General features: G+C 49.6%; 1 protein-coding gene and 1 long non-coding RNA gene across 5 annotated transcripts in view; one reads left to right on the forward strand and one right to left on the reverse strand.

Moving 5' to 3' along the window:
* Positions 1–26,470, reverse strand: part of Tmem132b (transmembrane protein 132B) — a 263,981-nt gene that overhangs the window by 143,729 nt on the left and 93,782 nt on the right. For 3 of the 4 annotated variants that reach the window (NM_001134536.2, XM_039089430.2, XM_039089432.2), the window contains 2 exon segments: positions 9,942–10,088; positions 23,841–24,732. In NM_001134536.2, coding sequence (NP_001128008.2) covers positions 9,942–10,088; positions 23,841–24,732 — 1,039 coding nt within the window. 4 annotated transcript variants of the gene reach the window in all.
* LOC120095961 (uncharacterized) lies at positions 20,751–23,302 on the forward strand. The gene is made up of 3 exons (XR_005491948.2): positions 20,751–21,089; positions 21,634–21,806; positions 22,450–23,302. It is a non-coding gene; the product is annotated as an uncharacterized LOC120095961 (long non-coding RNA).

The raw sequence follows: 26,470 nt of genomic DNA on the forward strand, positions 1-26,470 counted from the left end.
GGTAGAGCGCTTACCTAGGAAGCACAAGGCCCTGGGTTCGGTCCCCAGCTCCGAAAAAAAAAGAACCAAAAAAAAAAAAAGCGTAAATAATTAAAAAAAAAAAAAAAAAAAACCCTGGGCACTACATTAGGGTATTTGTTGAGTCTCTCTTTCCGAGATGCTTTTGTTCAAATTCTGTTGACTACCAGATGCAGCTTGGTGGTTCTCAAAACCCACTGTGGTGGTTTGAATATGCTTGGTTCAGGGAGTGGCACTATTTGGAGTTGTGGCCCTGTTAGAGTAGGTGTGTTACTGTGGGTATGGGCTTTAAGACCCTCATCCTAGCTGCCTGGAAGGCAGTCTTCTCCTAGCAGCCTCCAGATGTTGAACTCTCAGCTCCTCCTGCACTACACATGTCTGCCTGGATGTTGTCATGCTCCTGCCTTGATGATAATGGATTAAACCTCCGAACCTGTAAGCCAGACCCAATTAAATGTTGTTCTTATAAGAGTTGCCTTGGTCATGGTGTCTCTTCAAGCAGGAAAACCCTAAGGCACCCACATCCAGCAAAATTATAGTCAAACAGCTATGCTCTAGAGACAGGCCTGGCTTGAGGGTCAAAGGCAACCTGGAACCCAGAGAGATACAGAGGGTAACCAGATATAGAGAAGAAACACACAGTGGCATAAACGTATCTCACAAAGAAGAGCCATGAGGACAGTGATGAGTCAAGGGTACAGATCATGGAGGGAGTCAAGTGCAGGAGTGTGAGGCAGCTGGTCCAAGGCTGTCATACGGTGTGGGTCCATTTATGTATACATCCAAGCAAAGTGATTCCCGAACATCTTAGGAGAGACCACATGCAAGGCAGGAAACACTGGGGGACTTCTTGAGAAGAACCAGTCGTCTTGTCTCAATTTGGGTGCCTGACCATCTGTACTGGCTGGTTTTGTGCGTCAACTTGACACAAGCTGGAGTTACCACAGAAAAAGGAGTCTCGGTTGTGGAAATGCCGCCATGAGACCCAGCTGTAAGGCATTTTCTCAATTAGTGATCAAGGCGGGGAGGACCCAGCCCATTGTGGGTGGTGCTGTCCCTGGGCTGGTGGTCCTGGGTTCTATAAGAGAGCAAACTGAGCAAGCCAAGGGAAGCAAGCCAGTAAGTAACATCCCTCCATGGCCTCTGCATCAGCTCCTGCTTCCTGCCCTGCTTGAGTTCCAGTCCTGACTTCCTTTGGCGATGAACAGCAATGTGGAAGTGTGAGCTGAATAAACCCTTTCCTCCCCAGCTTGCTTCTTGGTCCTGATGTTTGTGCAGGAGTAGAAACCCAGACTAAGAGACCATCTTATACATCCAACTTTGTGACATTCAATAAAAAGAAACCTCATGTCTCCTATGTCTAGGGGTTGTGCTTTATTTCCCTCTGTAAAACATTTACTTTTCGAGTGTTTAAGAGGAGCTGAAGAATGGCTCAGTGGTTAAGAGCACTTGCTGCTCTTTCAGAGGATCCAAGTTTAATTCCCAGCACCCACATCATGTGGTTCACAGACAACTGTAACTCCAGTTCCAGGAGATCTGACACACTCTTCTAGCCTCTTTGGGGGCCTATGCTCATGTACTTACACTCGCGCCTGCCCACACATACACACACGCGCGCGCGCGCACACACACACACACACACACACACACACACACACACACACACACACACACACTTCTAGTAAAGCTTTCTTCTCCAGGCCCCATTCTTCCCTATCCATGTGATTACAGCGGCTATCTTCCAATTAAAATGTGGCCCACGCATGTGTCCCAGTCACAAGCTGGGACTGGAGCCAGCCTGGCTGAGCATGAAGACTGCACCTCTGGCTCACAGGATTAGCAAACGTAATTCCCCAAACAGCCTGTGCCCAGCCCACCCACACGCCAGGCACTGCAGATCAGAGCAGATTGACCCATGCTGCAGAGTCAGAGAGGCGCCAGCACCCACGGCTGCACGTCAGTTCTCCACACACAGCTGTCAGGCATCACAGCAAGTCCCTGGAGTCGTCTGGAACGAGACCCGAGTCCTCAGAATCCCATGGTGTCAGATACCTGGTCTCCCCCAAAAGCCCCTGGACCACACAGTATGTGCCTCCAGCTATTATCCATGATAACCAGCTATTATCCATGATAACCAGTTATTACTCCATCACTATGATCCCCTCTACTGCTAGTCACATGCAGGACAAGATGCCCTGCTGAAGCAGTCAGCCACTGATGCTATTGGGGCACCATCCTCAAAGCCCGGTCTGTAGACGGTCTTTGCTTATTTTGTGGGTTCTTTCTTCTACCCTTCTTCACACCCTGTTCTACCCTTTCAACTCTCTAATGCTAGATAGAAGGGGGAAAAGGAGGTGATGTTATTGTTAGAGTACTTCCTGCAGATTAGGGGCATTGAATTCTTTGAGACAAGTTTGATCCTCCTCCCCCTCCCCCTCCTCCTCCTCCTCCTCTTCTCCTCCTCCTCCCCCTCCTCCTCCTCCCCCTCTTCCTCCTCCTCCCCCTCCTCCTCCTCCTCTTCTCCTCCTCCTCCCCCTCCTCCTCCTCCCCCTCTTCCTCCTCCTCCCCCTCCTCCTCCTCCTCTTCTCCTCTTCTTCCTCCTCCTTTCTCCTTCTTCCTCCCTCTCCCCCTCCTCCTCCTCCCCCTCCTCTTCCTCCCCCTCTCCTCCTCCTGCTTCTCCCCTTCTCCTCTTCCTCCTTCTTTCTCCTTCTTCCTCCTCCTCCTCTTCCTTCTCCTCCTGCTTCTCTCTTCTCCTTCTTGTTTCTTCTTTGCACAAAACTACTTAACAAACCACAACCAACAACCCACCCCACCTCTCAGTAAGAGAGGGCATCTACACGCCCTCTGAAAAGCCCACAGAATCCCAAACATCACACAATCACAGGAACTATCTGCCCACTGTCAAAGTCACTCCCTTGCTAGAGCATGAGGCAAATCATAGTCAGCTGCTGTGGACAATCTGAAGCAGCCCATATTCTACACCTGGGACTAAAATGAAAACATATTCTTGTAATATTTCTGTGGTTTTTTTTTTTTTAAGAAATCGAAACTCCAAAATTCTCACTACACCAGTCTGTGATGGAGTCAGATGGAAGAGGAAGTCGATGGGCCACGTGATCACCAAGCTCATTACAGTGAAAACACTCACATAGAACACTCAGTACAACCCTTCCCTTCCATTCCAGATCCTCATTCTCAGCCTTCTGCGTCCATGGCCACACTCCCCAGAATTCCTGCCCAGAAGACTGATGTCTCTCTGCCTAGGTGCCCAGGGCTGGCCCAATTGTCTCTCTTCATGTTGTCCATCCATAGGAGTTTGGCTGCCATCGGTTCGTATGTTTCAGTGCTTGGTGTCCAGTTAGTGGAACTGTTTGGGAAGGATTAGGAGGCGTGGCTTGTTAGAGAGGGCATGTCTCTAGGAGTGGGTTTTGATATTTCAAAAACCCATTGCCAGACCCAGAGGTGTTCTCTCTTTCTCTCTCTCTCTCTCTCTCTCTCTCTCTCTCTCTCTCCCTCCCTCCCTCCCTCCCTCCCTCCCTCCCTCCTACCTACAAACAAGGATATAAAGTACTTGGCTACTGGCCCAATACCAAACCTCCTGGCTTTCCACCATGATGATCACAAACCAACAACTGTAAGTAAGCCACGAGTGAAATGCTTTCTTTGTAAGTGATGCGTGTTGTCTCTTCACAGCAATAGAACCCTGACTAAAACAGCCATTTATTTCATTTACGTATGGCTTGGTGGGTTCTTTTTTTTTCTTTTCCTGTGTTATATTGGCATGAAGGGCCTTCTCCTTACCACGACAATGAGCAGGGAGGTGTACTCCTTTTTGGCTAAGTCTCAGGGATGACAGCAGGTCCCCTGCTCAGTCCCCTGAGCTCTGACCTTGGTCACTCCTCATGGCAGCCAGTGGTTCTTGTAAGGCAGGTCTTACATCCTGCGCTTTAAAGCCCTACAGTGGTGCCCAGCCTAGTCTCAATGAAATCTGAAGTCTCTTCAAAAGACATAAAGCCCTGGGAGAATGCCATCCTTGGCCACCTTGCTGGCCAGCTGTCTCCACCCTCATCCATGCACAACAGCGTCCCTGACCTCTATGGTGACCCCCAGACCATGCCACCGTTGGCTGCCTGAGGGCTTGTGATGAGTCTTCCCTCCATCTCTCCACACCTGCTCCGAGTTCTGTTCCTCAGAGAAGCCTTCCTCCACCAACCTATCTAAAGGAACCTCCAGATCCTAGGCTGTCCCCTGCCCTGTTCTCCTTTTGGTAGTTATTGCCTCTGGACACCAATGAACACAATGCTTTCAACAACAGTCCATCTCTATGAACCATGGGTAAGTCAGCTTCAGAGAACGGAGACTCTGTCCCCATGACAGCTTCTCACCAGACCCCATACCTGCTCTCAGTAAAGGCTTTGGGACCTGCTGGTGGTCACACAGGACAAAGGAGGCAGAGAGGAACTTGGGAATTGGATGTGGTTTCAGGAATGTGTCCAGCCTGCACAGACTACCACCCCGGCCCTTCACGCCTGCTCTTTTCTGCCTGGAAAGTTCTTCCCCGGACCCCTGCATGGCTAAGCCCCATTCTTCCCACCTCAGGCCAATGTTCTCAGACAGGCCTTCCCTCTGAGCATGTCCCTGGTACCCCATCCCTCTCCTATCCCCTCCACCACCCAGCCCTGTTGCTATTCTGCCCTTCTCACATCTCGACCCCACAGAATCTGGGAGGGATTTCTGATCAGCAGTATGACATCCGAGACCCTTGTGCAACAGACCCAGCTGGGGCACGTGTCCCGTGCCACCGGAGGAATTGGTGTGGAACTGACGAGGTGGAACATGTCTAAACCCTGGAAATCTCAAAAACCGATATTAGAGTCTCATCCTGAGACTGGCAAGATTGGAGTTAACTCCCTCCCTGTTTCTGTCCCTGCCTCGGAACAAGTAACCTGGAGACCTCCAACCAGGTGGTCACAGGTAGTCAGTCACTTAGCATGAGAATTCTTTCCCATGCAAATGAGGCGTCTCTCTAGCCTTAGCCTTCAGCCAATCACCTTTGCCCCCCTGGATATTCATATATAGACATATGAATAAAGTAGATACGGTCAAACCTACCTCAAGAAAGGAAATATGAACAAGCTAAGATTATCTCAGAGAGCTGCTTCACTGAAGACGATCAGAGGCCAAAAGAACCGTAACACTGAAATTCTCAGAGAAGGTCTTCCCCGACACCCTTCCTCCTTTCAGCCTGGTATCACCTGAACACCCCGAGAGGAAGAAATCGAAAGACATGGAACCACAGCTTTCCTCCTGGACTCTGCCTTACCCTCTGGTCTGGCAAATGGCAGTGTCTGATCCCCTGGAGTGAGGGGCAGACTGTGGACCCTACCTGTCCCAGGTGTTGCCCTGTACTCTCCAAGCCAGCAGTGTCTGGACGCCTCCAGAGGAGAAGCAGAACCCTGAAATACAGACACTGATGCCATGCTCACTCACCACCAGCCCTGAAACTGGACCCAGTAACTAGAGAATGCAAGGACCTCTGTGGATGTTTCGGGGCACCTAACCCAAGCATCCTTTGGCATTCGTTCACTCAGGTATGTTTGTGCATGCGTGCAAATATATATATAAAGAAGAGAGGCAGGGGAGAAGGAGGAGAGGAGGTAGGGGAAACTTCGGTCAGGATGCCATATATGAGAGAAGAATAAGCAAACAAACAAATAGCACTGGTTGCTCTTCCAGAGGTCCCAAGTTCAATTCCCAGCACCCACATGGTGGCTCGCAACCATCTGTAACTCCAATCCCAGGGGCTCTAACACCCTCTTCTGGCCTCCAAGGGCACTAGGCATGCCTACTGTATACAGACATGCATACAAAGCATTCATGCGCATAAAATAAAAATAAATCACTCATAGATAGATAGAGAGAGAGACAGAAACAGAGAGAGAGAGAGAGAGAGAGAGAGAGAGAGAGCGAGCACGAGCGAGGTGAACATCAATTGAGAAGGTCCATCACTTACAATTGACTGTGGCCTCTACATGCATGTACACATGCATGTGCTCACACACACACATACACACACCCCAAGTGGCAGCTATTTCCTGCAGTTTGAGATTCAACTAACTGGCCAGTCACCCAGGGAACCCACCGTGCCCATGCTCTCAGACCCTCGTCTCCTTTTGATTTCCTTGGGCTCCCTGTTATCTGTTCCAAACACTTCCAAATTTGCTTCCTTTCCTAATCTCTCCTCCCAGGGCAACTCCCATGTTTCTCTTGTGGTCCGTGTCTCTGCAGCTCATGTCACCTCCCCCTGAGCCTTCATTAGAATATTTCAAATGAAGACCTTTACCGCCTCCCCACCCCCCGCCACGGAGCACACTGGGCCTTCCCCGCACAACACAGTTTTAATTCTTATCTCGGGATTTCAGGCAGTTTGTACATTACATCCTATTAAACCCTCAATTCCACTTGAGGTTGTCACAATTCGGAGATTACAGTGTTCGGCGGGCGCTGGGGTGTTCTGCCGGGGATACATGCACTTTGCTCGCCGACAGACTCGGTTATGTGAGCCTGTATTTCACACCTCATTTGATTCCACAATGAGACCGACATATAAAAAGAAGCAATTACTTATTTAGATTATGGAATCGTTTCAGAGGGATATTTGATTATGTAATGGTTTCAGGAGGATATTCATAGGTATGATCAGACTGTCATGCTGGAGGAGGGCTCCCTGCTGGGGGTGGAGGGAGTTGAACCCTGAACATGAAGGAGACACACACACAGAGAAGTCACTGGGAGGGGAGCCCCTCTCATTGAGAAACGGCTTCCTCTTTCCCATGTAGCAATTTTTTTTAATTTCTTCTAAAGAAGAAAAAAATCACAAAAACAAAAAGGGACTTCTGAGAAGCAGAACACTTCTTTTCCATGCAAAGCATGACCGTGGGCTGCCTATATGGCTCAATAAACAAGAGGACTTGCTGCAAAAGCATAAGGACCTGACTTCGAACCCCTAACCCCTATGTAAAAAGCTGGGCATGTAACCCAAGCACTGTGGGGCTGTGGAGACGGGAGATGACTGTGGCTTGCAAGCAGCCAGCCAGGTTCAGTGAGAGACCCTGCCTCAAGGGAATGATGGAAACAGGACACAAGGTCTCCTCCTCTGTCCTCTGAGTGCACACACCTGCGCCTATACCACACACACAAACAAGATGTTGTCACTCGGCCAACGTAACATTTCAACGAATCAGTTCTCTCTGCATCTACCATGGAGACCGTCTTGATAAGCCCAGGGCTCTTGGTCTCTTCCTGTCCAATGTCAGGTTGAGTGGCATTGCACTTACAGAGACAGTTCCCTCCAACTCATGTCACCCTCAGTGTTCATGTTCAAGCCCCACTGAGTGCCCACTGACTACCCTTTCCCTCCTTTCCCCATTCTGCCCAAGCCCTTGGGAACTCTGATGCAAACCCCCCTGCTCTGAGTCAGTCTGGATGCATATATGATCTGAGTTGTTCCAGGAAGAGCTCAGAACAACCATCCTGGGGCTCATGCTAGACTTAACCAGGAAAAATCAACTTCTCCCTAGAGCAGCAGTTCTCAACCTGTGGGTCGTGGCCCCCTTGGGGATTGAAACACCCTTCCGCAGGGGTCTCCTAGGACCATCAGAAAACAGACATATTTGCATTCCAATTCATAGCAGTAGCGAAATTTAAGTTATGAGGTAGCAGTGAAAACAATATTATGGTTGGGGGGTCACCACAACATGGGGAACTGTATGAAAGGGTCCCACCATTAGAAAGGTTAAGAACCACTGCCCTAAAGTGACTGTGTGGTCAGACACTAGGAGTTCCTAGTCACTACGATGCGGGGTGGAGACAGGTTGTGGGGGAAGCTCAGAGAGTGCCAGACACCTCCCCCCACACACCTACTTCTGACGTAGACCACTGTCAGCATGGACCTTAGCGGCAGCCACAGGACAAGACCACCTAGATAACCACACAGGGAGATGCATTCTCCCACTGTGGCTATAAACTCAACAGACCCCTGTGCTAAACAGAATCGAGCTACAGGCCAGGGCAGAGCCCATCTGTGAAGAACATGGCCACCTGTGCCCACTGACTACCCTCTCCATCCCATCATGCCCTAGCAGCAAAGCCTGCCTCTCCTCAGCCGCATAGCAACACAGGAAATTTACCTCCCAAGCTGGTCTGCTCCTAGGCAGGGTTTCCACTGTCTGTTACCTAGATCCAAACCAAAACTCTGCTTGGGAGGGAGCTGGAGGGAGTCAGGAGAAGGCATTCCACTTCCTTCCAATAATTAGATATTGCTGGATGAGTCTTCGATGCACGGATGAGCTGCAGCCATTAGTAGCCATGAGGACACAAGCTTGGAAGATGCCCAAGAAGCCACACGGAATACTGCTGTGTGAACCAACTGTGGAAACAGACGCCTTTGTCTTTGCTACACGAGGCCATGAAGCCCTTTTCAGCAGCCACTTTGGGGCAATTACCTACACCTTTGCACCTGGAAGGCCTTGAGCCAATGTTGACAACTCAGGACCCAGGGTGACTGGCAGGCACACTCAGACATCCAGGGAAGCCCTGGTCAATGTGATGTCACAGCCCACACTCCTTCCCTGACACTGTCTGCCCCAGGGTGTGACTGATGAGCTCTGAGTGGGAGGTGGCATAGCCAGTATCAGACCACTCAGCCTGAGTCATCCTTCCTCCTGGAAGACACTCACGGGCAGCACAGTACGGCTCTGGGATTGGCTGGGGTCACGTGAGAAGTGACAGCACACACCGGGCAAGTCCATGGAAAAAGCTCAGCCTCCACTCTCATGGGGCCCCACTCACGACCCACACTGACTCATCCCCAAGGCCCATGGGTCTCCTGGGCAGTAAAAGACCCGAAGCTAAAGAAGAGAGGAGTCTAGAATGATTTACAGGGATGCTTGTCTCAGTGACCAGGGCATTGGACTTCACCCTGGGTGGCATCTGAACTGGTGGCAGGGTCAGCAGCCATTCAGACAGGACTGCTCCTTGGCCCAAGGCGGGAGACAGACAGACAGACAGATGCTCCATAAGGGACGAGAATAGAGGTGACAAGGGGTGGAGCTGATGAGTTAGGGATCTTTCTGTGCCCTGCTGCTGAGGTGGTCAAGCCCCTCCCTCACCTCCCTCATCCCCCTTGCCCCACCCTCTCCCCTGCTCATCACTCCCCCACCCCAAGGCAAGATTCTGATCATTGCAAGGAAAGGACTTGAGATTCTGGACCCACAGCCACCCCACCCCTGACGCCCCATTTCTAATTCCACCCCCAAGGAGTGGGTTCAAAACAATAGAAAAAGACTCATTTAAACAGCCAGGGGCCAGAGAAGGCTCGGTGGGTAAAGGTGCTTGCCTCTTGTGCCTGAGGACTTGAGTTAAAACCCGGGACCCATAGGAAATGATGAACCAACCCCCTGAAAGCTGTCCTCTGACCTCTCCGGGCACCATGACACGCAGACTGACTGACGGATGTGCACACTTATTAGTTATTATTATAACAGTAATAATAAATTTAAATTTAAAAAAAAATAAGCAGTGACGGGCAGTCGGCTGATAGCTGTGAGCATCCTACTTGCTTTATAAAAGGGCTTTCCTTTTGGCTCTCTCACTGATCCATTCGCCCCGTTTCAGCCTTCAGTTCTTCGTGGAAACAACAGTAATAACAATATGGTTGTCGGACTCTGAACTCTAATAAGTGAGAGTCGGGCAGTCTCACTGTGTACTGTGCATGGGACCATAATGGATGGATGCTCGCGGCTGCTGTGCAATCCCTGCTGTGGCTGCACCAGGCTGGTGCGGCTGAAGGAAGGTCCACCCGCCATCCTGAGCGTGTTTCTCTCTGTCCCCTGCTCTGGTCTACCACCCATCACAGGGCTCACCTGCTCTGAGTGTCCGGGTGGTGGCCCATGCAGGACAGGGCAGCCGTGGTCTGGGTACCATCCTGCTCAATTTCCTCTTGCACTGCCCACTGGTCCTCGTGGCTCACCCGCACGGCCGTAATCTTCACACCCGCAGCCGCCTTGATTCTATGACATAAGAAGAAAGCAGACACATGAGAAAAACAGATTTCATCTGGCTAGGACCATGGGAGACACCGTGGTGGTTTGAATAGGCTTGCCCCTCCCCCCAAAGACTCCTGTGTCTGAATGCTTGGCCCAACTGGAGTGGTGCTATTAGGAGGTGTGGCCTCGTTGGAGGAAGTGCGTCACTGTGGGGTGGGCTTTGAGGTTTTCTAGGCTCAGGCTTCATTCACTGTGGAATGAGATCCTCCTCCTGGCTACCTTTGGATCAAGATATAGAATTCTTGACTCCTCCCCTACCGTGTCTGCCACGGCCATGCTTTGGGTCATGATGATACTGGACTGAACCTCCTTAAACTGTAAGCCAGCCCCAATTAAATGTTGTCCTTTATAAGAGTTGCCTTGGTCCTGGTGTCTCTTCACGGCAATGAAACCCTAGTTGAGACAGACAGCATCTGTATTCACATGGAGATTCCCTTCCCTGGAGACTAGAGGGACAAAGCTGTGAAAGGCTTTCCTTTAAGACTGACTTTAGGGAGAGGGAGAGGGCTCAGTGGTTGAAGGCACTTATGGCCAAGTCTGATGCCCTGAGTTCAGCATCCAGAACCCACATGGTGGAGGGAAAAAGAACCAACTCCCTCAAGGTGTCCTCTGACCTCCACACACCACCATGGCCCAGGCGCCCACCTCCACATGTACAAAATAAAGAAATAAATGTAAGAGAAAAATGTAATGCTGATGTGTTCCAGACCACGGGCCCTGGCTCCCATGGGTAAACCCTGAATTGGAGAAACCAAGGCAGGAGAATTGCTACAAGTTCAAGGCCAACCTGGGAGACTCTGCCTTATGCACAAACAAGCAAATAAACAAATTGTGTCCCTTTTACAAGCGCCATAGCTTGTTGCTACACACCTCCATTTTCTGTCACCCGGTTTGAAATGAACTATTTTATGCAAATTTTACCATAGTATTAAGAAGATAGGTAAGGGGAGAGCAAGATGGCTCCGTTGATGAAGGTGCTTACCATCAAGCCTAAAGACTTGAGTTCAACCCCTGGGACCCCCATGTTGGAGAAAGAGAACAGATTCATGCTACCTCTGGTCTCCATGTATGCACCCCAGTACAGACATCCAACACGTGGCCACTAAACATATGAATAATCGTAATAAAAAATTATATAAGGAGGGAGGATGCAGGTAAGGGACCCAGGCCAGGCGTGATTGAAATGTGAGAGGAGGAGGTATATGTGTTAATGGGTGATGTCTAGGCACCAGACCTGTCCTGAAGCCTAGCTCTGTCACCTGCCTTAGGGAGTCTGGGATGGACTTAGAGAGGCCAGCCCCTGAGTGTCCATCAGATACAAAGACAGTGCACTGCCTCCCTCTCCCTCCCTGTGGCCACCTCAGCTCTAGCAAAAACAACACACCCCAGAGGCTCCAATGTCACCCATCTGCCACCCCTTCTCCTGCATCTGATCCTTCACTCTTCCTGCTGGATTTGGGTCTTAATCTCCTCCTCCACAAAGCTTCCTTTCGTGACACCATGACACCCTAGCAGTTAATGTATGCATGCCACGAACGGAGGTGCCCTGTTCCATCCCTGCCCCTAGCCAAAGGACCGAGGGGAAAAGGTGTTCCAGAACCTATGTCTACATTCAAAGTCCTTCTCGCTGAAGCTGCACCCTTTCCCTGTGGGTCCTCTAACAACTCCCACGGGGATCTTTCCTGCACATACGATGGCTCAGAAAACCCCCTTCATCATACCACTGACGGTCAGAGCAGAAGTGGGAACCGGTGGCCTGTTAGACCCCTGTGAGACCTGAACTACATCACTGAGCTTGTGAGTCTCAGTTCCTCCTGGATAAGAGTCCCTCATCCACTGTGGTCTTGGCAGGATTAAGGATGCTCACAGGACACTGGATGACAAACCATCACTAATGGTTGAATTCAAACATTCAAGAGTAGTACTAACTACTCTCAGGAGATCTGGCTGGGCTGCTGGGCACCCACTGCCAGGCATCCTGAGCGCTACTCTGAGCCTCCAGGCAGCATCTAGCCATTCTCTCTCGATATGTCCTGGTCCTAATTCTGGGCAGAAACGTCTTCTCACCTCCCAAGGCAAAGCCAATCACACACACACACACACACACACACACACACACACACACACACTTTTGGCACATGTCACCAAGCTTTCAAAGGATACCCTGACTCCTTCAGACACCTGACCCTGTCCAGCTCTCATATATAAGGCTTTGTCCCACAGTGTCTTCTTATAGCTATAGGGTGATGGCAACCACTCCAGACCGTACATCTTTATCCTCAGTTTAAAAAAAAAAAATAAGATTCTTCTTCTGAAAACAAAAATCTTAAAGCCAGTTTTTACAGGCTGAACTTGATGGGGTTTTTTTTTCCCATAATAGATGAGGTTAATCCCATATCAGAAGGATTTAAAAAGAAAGGGATGCAGAAAAAGAGATTCAAGTTATCGAGGAAGAAATGCATGCTGGGTATTAAACACACTTGTAAACCCAAATTGTTGATATGTTGCCTGTCTCTTAAGCACAAGTTATGAGATTCTTCTTAGAGCTCAGTCTCCCAACTAAATCCCCCTTAACGTCAGGCTATATTTGTTAAAGCGATTTAAGCTCACAGAAATTCAGGTCTTAAATATTCACTAACCTTGTTTTAGAAAAAAAATATGTATCTTCAGACTTGGGGGTATTCTTAGCACTTGGTATTTTAAAACTACAATATCCGAAGCTACATCGAAGAGATTAGCGGCCCCGCTGCTGTGGTGAGCTGGAGGTTTCGAAGGCTAAGCGATAAAAGTGACCACCACAACGTGTCCAGAACAAGTAAGGAAAGTTAGCCACGTGACTCAGTAACAAGCTAGCCACAGACAGAAGTCTTCCAGGGAATGGAGCCGTCAGAATGCAAGGTTTAGGGGCTAGGGAACGGGTTCAGTTTGTAAAGTACTTGCTGGTCTTGCTGAGGACTCCAGTCGGATTCCCAGCACACAGGCCAGGAGGCTCACAGCCAGCTGTAACCCCAGATCCAGGGGAATCTGTCGCCCTCTTCTGGCCACTGCGGGTAACTGCATGGACATACACATAAAAACAGATGCCTAAATTCTGGAGGCTAGAGGAGGCAGGCCATGTTGAGAGTACATTTTTGAACAGCTCTTTAAATTTGAAAGATGGCAGAGAAAAAAATCCAGGTGAGGAGACCTTCGAGTACCTGCCACATAAGACCTGCCAGGGCACCCGCAGAGCACACGGGGTTTCCCTCCCGCACTCTCCGGAGTGGATCCTGAAAATATATTTCTTTTTGGCCTTTGAGTCAGAGAGAAAATGGGAGGCTCTAAAGAAACAAGATCTCAGGGCTGGGGATTTAGCTCAGTGGTAGAGCGCTTGCCTAGGAAGCACAAGGCCCTGGGTTCTGTCCCCAGCTCTGAAAAAAAGAACCAAAAAGAAAGAAACAAGATCTCTGAGAAGCATGGGGCTCAGCTCCAAAATCAGGGATGGGCAGGGTCTTCTGTGTGTATAGGTGTGAACATCCCCTTGGTGGCACATGTCCACAAGGCAGGTGCCATTTTGGGAAATTATCAAAGTGTCTGACCTTTCATCTCAGCCAAAACGTACTTAGTTTAATTTATTTATTTGATACAGGGTCTTGCTATGTAGCAGCTCTGGCTGTCCTGAAATTCACTATGTAAACCAGGCTGGCCTAGAACTCGTGGAGACCCACCTGCCTCTGTCTCCCAAGTGCTGGAACTAAAAATGTGAGTCACCACCCTTGGATACAGACAGAAAATGGTAGGGCCAGTGAGACGCCTGTCTGCTTTGTGATACGAGCTGTGGGCCTGTGACTTTTCTTACTACCTCCAAAATATCTCCTAAGAACAATTTACAGAAAGCAGGGCTTATTTTGATTAATGGTTTAAGGGCACGGCCCATCATGGCGGGGAGGCGTGGCGCAGGAGCGTGAGGCAGCCGGTCACGTGACAGTCAGTCAGGAAGCAGAGAGAGACGGATGATGGTGCTCAGCTCACTGTCTCCTGTGTATTCAGTCCAGGACCCCAGCCCATGGGACAGCACTGCCCTTGTTCACGGCACAGCAGGTTTTCCCACCTCAGTTAACGCAATCTGAAAACTCCCTCACAGGCATACCCAGAGCCTCGTTCCCTAAGTGGCCATAAAGAATGTCAATTTGGCGGTACCAACCATCATACTGAGCATGCCCAAAAGATGCCCCACTCTAACCTGCCAACTGTGTTCTGTGTCCCTGGGCTGAGCGTGATGAAAAGCGTGCTTCCTTCCTTCCCTCTTGAATTCTGACCTTAAACTGAGTATGCTTTGGAATGTGCTCCCCACCACCAACCAGAGGATGCTCCCACCACCAACCAGAGGGTATTCCCACCACCAACCAGAGGGTGTTCCCATCACTAACCAGAGGGTGCTCCTACCACCAACCAGAGGGTGTTCCCACCAACTAGAGGGTGTTCCCACCACCAACCAGAGGGTGCTCCCACCAACAACCAGAGGGTGCTCCCACCAACAACCAGAGGGTGTTCACACCAACAACCAGAGGGTGCTCCCACCAACAACCAGAGGGTGTTCACACCAACAATCAGAGGGTGCTCCCACCAACAACCAGAGGGTATTCATACCAACAACCAGAGGGTGTTCCCATCACCAACCAGAGGGTGTTCCCACCACCAACCAGAGGCTGCTCCCACCACCAACCAGAGGGTGCTCCCACCAACAACCAGAGGGTGCTCCCACCAACAACCAGAGGGTGCTCCCACCAACAACCAGAGGGTGTTCCCACTTGAACACATAATGCGCAGACTCCCCAATAAAATCGCCACCTTTCCTTTGAGTAGAAGAGCATTATTCTAGAAACAGCGCCAATACCTTCTTTACCATAATCTTTCCACCAAGTGTTTGTTTCTTGGCCACACTTGTGTGAGCTTTAGGCTAAGATGGGCACCCGCTGCCCTCTCTTGTCTCTTTGCTCTCTGCAATCTTCCACCCTAGAAAGTCAACTAGGATGCACACACCTCGAGACACACACCAGACATCAGGTGTCTTCTGTTATTCTCTCTGCCTTATTCCTTTAAGATGTTACCTCTCTATGGGTCTGGAGAGGTAGCTCAGTAGTTAGAGCACTGGCTGCTTTTCCAGGAGAGCCAGGTTCAGTGCACAGCACCCAGACAGTGGTGTCCTACTTTACTGGAGATCCAAAGCTGCCTTCTGCCTCCTCAGGCACCAGGCTTGCAAGTGGTAAACAAACATACATGCAGGCAAAACATAAACAAACAAAAACACTTGCACATACAAAATAAACATAAACTTACAAAACCAAGACAGGACCTCTCACTGAACCTGAAGTCCATCTTGAGGCTGCTAGACTGGTTGGCCAATCTCCCAGCATCCACCCCTCCATAGGCACAAACAGCCATGCTGGACTTCTTACATGGGTGCTCTGCATTTAAACTCAGGTCCCCGTGCATGTACAGCAAGCGCTCTTAACCCACTGAGCCATCTCCCTAGCCCTTTGCCAGGCATCTTTGGACCTTAGCTTTCTTTCCATAAAGCTGTAACTACTCAATGTGTCTGTGCTGGAGAGTTTCATGCTAACTTGGCTCAAGCTAAAGTCATCTGAGAGGAGGGAACCTCAGGCTTCTGCCCCGTTTGAGTTCCTGTCCTGACTTCCTTTGATCATGAAGTACGATGTAGAAGCCAGATAAACCCCCCCCCTCCAAGTTGCTTTGGTGACGATGTTTCATCACAGCAATCGGAACCCCAAGACAGCGTCTAACATATTCCTGAAAGTGAACACAGGGTCCAAGCCGAGGCGATACGTGTGTATCGCTTTCTGGACATATATTTGAGCACCTAAAGCAGCAAGAACTGGAGCTACCCCTGAGCTGCCCACGTCCATCTCTTACGCCACTGCCACTGAATATTAACTGACAAAACCCATCCGGTCTCTGACATTTTCTGCTGTACAGAGGACCAGCTGCAATCCACCTCGGATTCACGGAAGACGCACAAAAAAGTTAGCCCTGCCATCCAAGGGCAAAAGGAAGGGATGCAGAAAGGCTGTTTAATATTCTCTCCATCCTTGTGAGGAAAGAAAGCAAATATTAAATCAAGAGAAATCTCTGGAAGCAGTCAGAGAGCTAGCCTTTGTCACATCCATCACTTTGGAATAAATATTAACAAACAAACCCAAGACAGAAAAAAGACGCGGTTCATAACTCAAAAGTCGCCTGACCTTTTATGGAATTAAGCTCATTTTCTGTCGAGCCTGCTATTTGTAGAATGTTTCTGGTAACATACATTTTCACGGCTCTACCAATGAAAGGGTCTTCCGTCGGGATCTTTACGGGGGGCTCATGAGCCTCAGTAAGATGCTTTCTTCGCTCCCTCGGACACACACAGCTCTTTCCTTCCGATGTGTGGGTTATGCTCTGTTTAAGGACATATGTCTGCAAGCAGAGTGCTCACGGCCCCCATGACACACACGTGTGCACAGGGCACTCGAGCAGGCCCACTCTCAACACCTCTTCTCTCTCTACACTACTTCTTACACCACGGAACTTTCTCCCACGTTCCAGACTCACGTAATGAATACTTGAAATCACCTCTGAAGGGTGCCAAGGACGGAGACGGCTCAGTGGTTAAGAGCGCTTGTTGCTCTTGCAGGGAGGGACAGAGGTTTGGTGCCCAGCACCCACATCAGGGCTCACAACCATCTGTAACTACAGTCCCAGGGAGATCCAATGCCCTCTTCTGGCTTCTGCAGACACTTCATGCACATGGTGCGTATACACACACGTGGACATATTTAACTTAAACGAATCTAAAAGAAAGGGGGAAATTGCCAAGGACTAGCATCCTTAAAACGCTCCTGGTTGAACTAAGCCTCAATCCACCCATAAATACAAACAAAACCACCCCATGTCTCTTGTCCCCCCCCCACTTCGTTCGGAAAGGACCACCAGCCATGGAATGACCCAAAGCAGGAATTGGGCGCATACAAACGTTTACATAGGTTTCAGAGGTCAACTCTCAGGAACCTGGTCTTCATCATGGCTTCTGGGGACTTCAGGTCATCTGGCCTATGTGGCAAGCACTTTGACAGGCTGGGCCACCTTGCTACCCCACCACCACCTATTTAAATCCATTTCCATCCTCATTGGGCCAGACTAACATATTCTCTCTCTCTCTCTCTCTCACTCTCTCTCTCTCTCTCTCTCTCTCTCTAAGATTTATATATTTATTTTATGTATATGAGTGCTCTGTCTTCAGACACACCAGAAGAGGGCATCAGATCCCATCTCAGATGGTTGTGAGCCACCATGTGGCTGCTGGGAATTGAACTCAGGACCTCTGGAAGAGCGGTCAGTGCTCTTAACTGCCGAGCCATCTCTCCAGCCCCAGACTAACATTTTCAACAGTAGTAGGCAACCCCTCCCAAACCAGCCCTATCCCGCTCTGAGGTCTCTTGCCCCGTTCAAAGACAGAGAAGTAGGTGGCTGTCATCCTGGGGGTCCCTGCGTGGATAAAGATGCAAAGAGCAGGAAGCAAACTGATCTTTTACCATCCACCTACATGAGTTGCTCCTGAATAGAGTCATGGTGGCTCCCAGGGTCCCTCAGGGTCAGTACTAGGGTGAGGTGGAATTCTGATGCTTCTCCCTCCAAGCTTGAAGCCAAGAGAACTTTTAGACGGCCGCTCTCCTCCCATCTGCTGAGACCCAAGGCAGTGAACTCGAGTGCCTCCGGGGAGCAGGCAGGAACGCACAGGGCACTTGGTGGGTGGATTCCCTGGGGAGCTGATAACAAGGGCTATGACAAAAGGCAACCAGACATTGCGGATGGTGATTCAAGCCAGAAGCACCGAGAACGGCCAACATCTGACACTTGGTCCCCAGCTGGTGACGTTGCTGTGAAATAGCATGGGATCTTTAGAGATGGCGCCTCATGGAGGGGGGGGGATGGGTGACTGGAGGTGTCACCCAAAAGTATGAGTCACCTGGCTTCCAGCCCAAGTGCCCTCTGCCTCCCGGTGAGCAGACACTGTGTAAAAAGCAGCTACTTCTCATTCTCCTGCCGTAGGTTAAGAGTCTTCCACCATGCCTCCCCCTGTGATGACCTAGCCTCAAAAACATCCTGTCTCCTTCAAGTCCCTGCCATGGTCAGTCTGGATCCAGGGGGAAAGTCTAGCTGGATGACCAAGGTCCATGCTAACATGTTTATCCCTCTCAATCTCCCTTCATAATAAGCCCTTCGTCATCCTGTCTTATGCCAGGGGAAACTGAGGCACAGAGCACAATGCAGGGACGATGAACTAAGCCACCTGTCCTCAGTCTTGGTTCTTGAGGCCCAACTCACTCCGCCTCAACAATGTTTCTGCCTCCCTCTTCCAGTTGAGCCGTAATCCAAACTCTCCAGCCTTGGTAGGGCTTCCTCCCTGAAGCTCTCCCTGCCTTCGTTGCTCCTGTCCTATTTATTTATTATATATAAGTACACTGTAGCTGTCTTCAGACACACCAGAAGAGGTCATCGAATCCCATTACAGATGGTTGTGAGCCACCATGTGGTTGCTGGGATTTGAACTCGGGACCTCTGGAAGAGCAGTCAGTGCTCTTAACCACTGAGCCATCTCTCCAGCCCTCGTTGCTCCTTTCAAGCAAGGCGAATATCCCCCTGCCTTGTTCATCCCCGCTCTGAGAACCTTCCATACCCTCCTAGGGCAGGTCCCCATCAGTGTGAAACAGATACACCCTTTAGGACAGTGGCTCACAAAATCCTTGTGCTCACCCATGAGCAGAGGCCTAGAGGCCTCTGGTAGCTGTGGACCATAGCATTTAGAATTAATCACATGCATGTATTAATCCAAGGCCTTCCCTCTGCTCTTGACTGTGGATGTGATGTGAACAGCTGCTTCGTATCCATGCAGTCTTGACTTCCCCATAATGATGGGCTTTAGTTTGGAATTATAAACCAAATAAATCCCTCCTCCCTTAGGTGCCTGCTGTCATCAGAGGTATCCCAGCAACAGAAATCAAAGCTAAGACACTGGGTGTCTCAGGTTCCTTTCCGGATGCCCGAGCCAAAGAAGCCAACTTTTCCCATGGATGGTGTGTGAGAAAGAAGGATTTCCTATGTAGCCCAGGCTAGCCTCAAACTCATGATGACCCTCCTGCCCCAACCTCCCAAATGCTGGGTGATAGGGATATGTCATAAATGTGCCTACTTCCTCTTTCCTAGATGCCCGGGTGAGGGCACATCTGTGGACATGCTCACTCGCTGAAAACTGGGTACATCTGTGAAGGTGTACTGCCATCTCGCAGATTATGCCAATGGGACCCTGTGATCTCCACAGGAACCACTCAACATCCCCGTTTTATGGAAGGCTTACCTTCAACCTTCAGAGGAAGAGTGGTAAACAAGATGTCCTCCTGTGAGCCCGTCCCTCAGCCTCAAACTTTGTTCACTGTCTTGGGCAATTCCCTCTGGACTCAGGCCTTGGAGAAGTGGGAGTAAGGGGGATTTTTCAAGGGGACAAAATTACAGCAAGGGAAGTTGAAATTACCCCTGTTCCAGAGAGCTGCCTACAGGTGATGGCGTCTGAACAAGGAAGGGGACACAGATGGTCATCTCCGACACAACCAGCCAGTGACCTTTGAAGACCCAACCTCAAACTCAGCTTCATCTGAGGCTGATCCCATTCATCAGTTAGAACACGGGTGCTGCTCCTTCCTCAGCCTGCGACACTTTAGGACAGTTCCTCCTGTCATGGTGACACCCGATCACAAAATAATTGCATTGCTGCTTCACGACTGTAATTCTGCCGCCGTTATAAATCCTAATGCAGATACCTGACATTTCCAGTGGGCTTTAGTGACCCCCGTTGAAAGGGTCATTTGGCCGCCCCTCCCCCCAAAGGGTTATGGCACACAGGTTGAGACCGGCCGAGTTAGAGGGATAGAGGGATACAGACCATCACACTCGGCCTTCCTGGTCCTGGATATCCCTAGATCATCCTGTACCATTTTGCTTTTTCCCAGGTACCACCTGTACGACAACTTCCCGTTCTGCTTGAAAGCTGGCTGACTTGACTTTACCTTCTCTCGGGAGAGAGCGACACGCTCGCTCTTGCGGTGAAAACCAAACCAGCCTCACTTTCGGTAAAGAGAGCGAAAACCCTAAAATTAGTACCAATGGAAACAGAACAATGTTACAATGTTACTGGATGCCAGCCAGACACTGCAGTCTGCCAAGGGCTCGGAGCCTGGGCCATGTGGGTTCTTGTTGTTCCCAACACAATAAAGCAAAAGATGAGATTCCCAGGTGGCTGTGGGGCACCGTAGACCATCTCCCCGAAGTACTTTGGATGGAAGACAGACAAACCCCAGTGACCTGTCCTCCATACCCTCGCCTCCAAGGGCATTCTGGGTATCATCCTAACTCCACTTCCCGATGGCTGGTGCTTCCCCGGTTGTGAGGATGCGCTAGCAGAACATGGGAACTTTTGGAAGGAGGCCGAACTAACAAAACACAGCAAGCACTAGAACGTAGAGGTGAGTCTGTGTTTGTGCTGGGTCTCACCCAACCAGGCTGCAGCTTCCTCAGAATGCCTGTCCCGTCACCATGGTAACGTGAAGCTGCTTCAGCAGAGTCAAACTTTCTACTCTGGCGTTCTAGTGTGCTGTGGGCTCCTTCAAGACCACGGCAGCCACCAGTTACAGAACGAGTCACCCCGGGCCGATAATTATGTAACCCAGTGGGTGCCACACACACCTGTGCCCTGCTTCCTTCTCTCCTGTTCCAGTGCAGTTTTAAGCTCAAAAGCAGAGGAGGGTGATGCTCTGTTCCCGGCTGCAATTAACTCCAGAAATATGTGTCCTTTCGCAGTGAAGTCAACCTCTGTGCACAGACCTGGGGAGTCTCTGAGGAGATTGGCACTGGGCTCTGAGAACTGATAAAAGGGTGAGCTATAGCCTCCTGCTTATCTCTGGGCTGTGTGTGTGTGTGTGTGTGTGTGTGTGCACGTGAGTATGCATGCACAGGGTGTCTCTGTGTGACTGTCTCTGTCTTTGTGCTTCTTTCTCTTTCTTTGTCTTTCTGTCTCTCCATCTCTCTGTCTCTATGTATGTCTCTCTGTGTCTCTGTCTCTCTCTGTCTCTGTCTCTCTCTGTCTCTCTCTTTCTCTCATACACACACACACACACACACACACACACACACACACACACACTCCAGCCTGGAACCAGAAGGACAAACATGACAGTTTTAATTCCAGTTGTCAAATCTGGAATCAACTGAAACCCAAACTACTAGACATTCCTGGAATTTCTCTTGATCAAATTTCTTGAAGTGGAAGACCACCGTAGCCCACCCTTGCTAAACCTGGGCTGTACCTTCTGGGGGTGGCTCAGATGAAAGGACATACAGGAAGGAAACTTTGCTTTTTCATGCTTGCCCTCACTCTCGATAGCTTGTTCATCTATCCTGTCACTGTCCCATCCAACAGCTTCTAGATCCCAACATGAACTGAAGACCAGCAACTCTCCAGGAATCCTCGAGGCCTCACTCCAGCAACAGACTAGGACTGTAGAGACATCCAGCCTCCGGGCCTGAACAACTATCGGATTCTCTGTCTTCAGTCAGGAGACAGCTATGACTAGACAACCCAGACTGCATCCTGTGAGTCACCCTAATAAATACCCTTCTATTATATGTGTTCATCCAATCGTGTCTGTCTCTTCCAAGAACCCTGACTAATATAGAGGAGACCACGGCCGACCAGTGAGTCCCACGGAGCCTTTCTGCCCCACCTCCCCAGTGCTGGGATTTTAATCTCATACCACATGCCTGGCTTTTTTATTTTTGCATAGGTTCCAGGGATAGAACTCAAGTCCCCCTGCTTGCAAAGCAAGAAATTTAACCACCTAAACTTTCATCAAGCCCACTTAGCATCTGAGTGAGTCCTTCGTGCTCAAACGAACTACCCAGGACTGCATATTCAAAGGAGCCATGCAGTACTGTGCATTCAAGTGAACATACTCTTGACCACAGGTTGGCCCAAGCCTGAGGCTAATTGTCACACTAATTTCTCACCCACGTTTATACATAGACGTGGCTTATTTTTTTTTTAATCTCAGCTCCACGATTCCAGTACACTGTGCCTTATCTAGATGCCACAAAATTTCCATAACAGCAGAATTTACATACAGATGGCAAATAAATAAAGCTTGCCTGTGGCTTGGGCTATGGTTCTTGTGGTCAGAGGGTCCTATTAGGGCTTTATGAACTCGCTCAGTGATGGAACGTTCTATCGATCTTACAGATTGCTGCAGCGCGATCCGACTCTGCTCCGAAATGAAATTAATTCTCAACAGTTCTTCTGCTGTGTGAAGGCACGAAAATTGAGCTTCTTCTGTATGCAATGCTAGAAATATGCCTCATTTCTCCTTCAAGCCACAAAACGGGTCTCTCTCTCTCTCTTTCTCTTTCTCTCTCTCTCTCTCTCATCCCCTTCCCTCTCCCCTTCCCCCTCTGTTATCCATTTTCTTTAATACCATGAAATTGCAATTAGCCTATAGGGCACAGACTAATCAGCACAGAGATTGCCACATGGAAGTCAGTCTAGGCAAGAAAGAAGGGAGGGGCAGCTTCCACAACACGAGATGAACTGGAAAAGCCAACAGCGCTCCAGTGCAGCCCCCCCCCCCCCAGAGCTCTCACGTTGTCTCTGGGAGTTGAACCTTGTCAAGAAGCACTGAGGACTCAAGGGACTATGCTGTTACTTTCTGAACCGGCTGCCTTCTGTGTCTGCATAGAGGAGGTAGCATTTGTGAGTAAGCCTGGCTAAGGTCTGTCCTAGATGGGCCATAGGACTGACTCCACCCAGGAGAATTCTAATAGAAAGTGACAGGTCTGATGGGAATAAGCCTCTCATGAGAGAGTGCTAGGTCGCTAGGGAAGGTCTGAGCTCACCTTTCCAGTGTATTCTTACACCTCTATGTCGAAAGGGACTCCCTAAACAGGAAGCCCAGAGGAAGGCACCTATGTGCTGTTCTCAGGCCACGAACAGAGCTACAAGCGTCTACTCTGGTTTTGGGTTTGGTTTGGGTTTTTGCACGGTACCCTAACTCCATCATCTAAAGCATTCACTGAACCATAAACATGTATCTCTTAAAGCTCACAAGTGTCGCTCTCAAGGACCCGAGAGCCATTTCTTGGAAATAGAATCCTTGGGAAAAACAGGGCTCCGTCTCCCGGGTTCTGGGGAGGGCAGACCTCTAACAGTCACAGCCAGCAAGGAGATGAAGCAGGTGTCACATCCACACTGGTGACCCTGAGCACTCTTGTCACTCTCTTTCAGCTTTCTTCTCTACCTCTAAAACTGCCCGCCCCCTCTCTCACAAAAACAGAGGTCAGGGCTTTGCAGTTGGTAATTACTAGATTAAAAAAGGGGGGGGGGGGCTGGGGATTTAGCTCAGTGGTAGAGCGCTTGCCTAAGAAGCACAAGGCCCTGGGTTCGGTCCCCAGCTCCGAAAAAAAGAACAAAAAAAAAAAAAAAAAAAAAACCGGTCCTCACAATCTTAACTAGAAATGAACACACGAGTCTCTGACAGCCCCTTCACAGTGATGAAGTGACCAGCCCCATCCTAGTAGCTGACAGCTCAGGGCTCACCAAGAGCCAGTTCTCCCATCCGATGTCACAAAACCACTCACCGAAGAGTGAACTGCTCTGCCAGGGAACCACTGGTCAGAGAAACCAAGAAGGTGGCCGTGTCCCCTTCTCGGATGAGATTCAGAGGGATGGAAAGAGCCACATTGTCGTCGAGGCTCACCAAGGACCACCGCAGGTCATCCTGGGTAGGGTAGACCACCACGCTGCCGATCCTTTCCCGGGCGGGGAGCACTGGCTGAGGTTCCTCCTGTTCTGAGTGGATGTTATTTTCCCATTTGCCCTCCTCCTCCAGGGGGCATTGGCCGGCCTCGTTGGCTGGATAAAGGGCAAAATATAGTTCCATGGCTGTACCGCCCAGCAACGCTGGGATCTCCTCCCGGGGTTCGAGGTCCAGACCCGAGCTGAACCACTCAGGTAACAGCTCTAGCTGTGCCACACACAGCCCAGGGGCCCCCTGCAGCCGGCAGCTGGCTGCCACCTCCCTGGCCTCTGGGAAGGCAAACATCTTGACACAAGGAAGATCATCCCCAGGGTCATTTTCATCCCAGCCCATGCCAGTGACGTAGAACAGCGTCTGCACTTTGGGTCGGTTGGAAAAGATGGAGCTGTCGAGGATATGGGATTTGAGCCTCCAGTTGAAAGGGAACCTCTCCATATTTCCGAAAGGGGTGGGCGTGAGCAGGAAGTCCCAGGGCACGGTCTTCTCTACGGAGAAGGGGCCGTAGCTGGCATTGATGGCTGGAGGGCTCTGGGCGCGGTGGATGAAGAGCGTGGCGGATCGGGCCTGCAGGCTGGCATTGCGCATTAGGTCCTGGTTGGCCTCCTTGAGGAAGAAAGCCTCTTCTGCGTCGGTGACGTGGAAGCTGGCTGGGAGATAGGCAGGCAGGGAAGCAAACCTCTGCAGGCTGTCTGCAACACCTCGACCCGTGCTCTCTGCACAAGAAAGAGGAGGAGAGTCAGGGTCAAGGTCCGTTCTGCTCTGTGAGGAAATCGTCATAATAGCCCACCATCCCAGCAAAGTGCTCCATAGCCACACAACCCTTCTTCCCCTCCCATCAGGGAAAAAGTCAAAGAATCTTTTTTTTTCTTTTCTTTTCTTTTTTTTCGGAGCTGGGGACCGAACCCAGGGCCTTGTGCTTGCTAGGCAAGCGCTCTACCACTGAGCCAAATCCCCAACCCTAAAAGTCAAAGAATCTTAAGCATCTCCCAGAAAAGCCATGTATAGAATGCAGATGAGCCCCGGCTGGCCAAAAATCCAACAGTCCTTGAATTAAACAAGGGCCTCTCCAGAAGGGAAATGTTAGCATTTTCCATACAAGGCAGGCAAGCATAGGGAATGAGTTAGAAGCCTAGAACTCTACTGGGTTGGGTTATATACGCTCTGCTCTTCTAACAATGCACTTGGCAGCTGCTTACTGTGCCATACGTCCCTCTCTGAACAGTGCATCCAGCTACCTTGGATCCCTACCTACTCGGGCTACACTTACATGCCTCTCTCAATAATGAAATAGGTTTCTCCTCCCATAACAACAAGCAAACTTAGACAGTTCCTATCCAAATACCTTCCCAGCGCAACCAGGTATGAAGAATGGAAAGATCAATCTGGCCTGAACTGGTTTGGAATACATGTACCATAAGGCAAAATTGTGACCTCAAGTGAGGAGGAGACTCCCCAAGTTACCACCATATGCCTGTGTACACCTAGGAATACATAAAATGAAGAATACATATTCATAGTTGTCCATACACAACTAAAGCTCTATTTTTTAATGCAATGTGTGATGTTTGTGATCATATGTGCCGTGTCACATACATGTCACATACATGTCACATACATGTAGAGGTCATAGGATGATCTGCAGGAGTTGGTTCTCTCACCATATGGACCCCAGAGTTAAACCCAGGTCTTCAGGCTTAGCAGCAAGTGCCATTACCCACCGAACCATCTCGCCAGCCCTAAACATCTCTCTACATGTTACCCAATCTCAGATACTCTATTACAGTAACTAAAGCAACTTATTATATATTTGACTCTATTTGGATAAAACTAAGACTTATATATACATATATGTACATGCATGTACTCATATCTCTGTGACTATGAAACCCAACAAAGTTTTTTTTGCTCTTTAATATTTATATTTCTACTTTCAATGTGTCGCCATAACCAAGTATTGTTCATTAAAATGTGTAATATACATGCAGAAAGAGGCTGCGTGTGTGCTACATGTTGTATATGTATGTGTGCATGTGGGTGTGCATCTGTGTGTAGCACGTGTACATGTAAATGTGTGTTTATGGTATGTATGTTTGTGCATGTAGGTGTGTATGTGCATGCGTAAGTGTATGCATATGTGTTTGTGGTATGTATGTATGTGTATGTTATCTAGGCTCTACATACAAGTAAAAACATTCTTTGTCCAAGTCTGGATTACTTCAATACAATTTAAATTGGAGTCTGTTTGGGTGTGCTGATTTTTTTTTTGACCTCCCAAATGAGAAAATTACACTCGAGGTGAATTATCTGATGGAATAACTGATTAGCAGTGCACAATGAACAGGGAAAGATGACCCCCTTTGGAGGAGCTATGAGGACACCCAGCCCTCCTGGGCTTCCTGTTGTGCCTTCTCCTTAAACCCTCAGCTGTGTCTGGGGCGGGGTTTAAATTCT

This window comes from Rattus norvegicus, chromosome 12 (genome assembly GCF_036323735.1).
Source record: "Rattus norvegicus strain BN/NHsdMcwi chromosome 12, GRCr8, whole genome shotgun sequence".
In the NCBI taxonomy this organism is placed as follows: domain Eukaryota; kingdom Metazoa; phylum Chordata; class Mammalia; order Rodentia; family Muridae; genus Rattus; species Rattus norvegicus.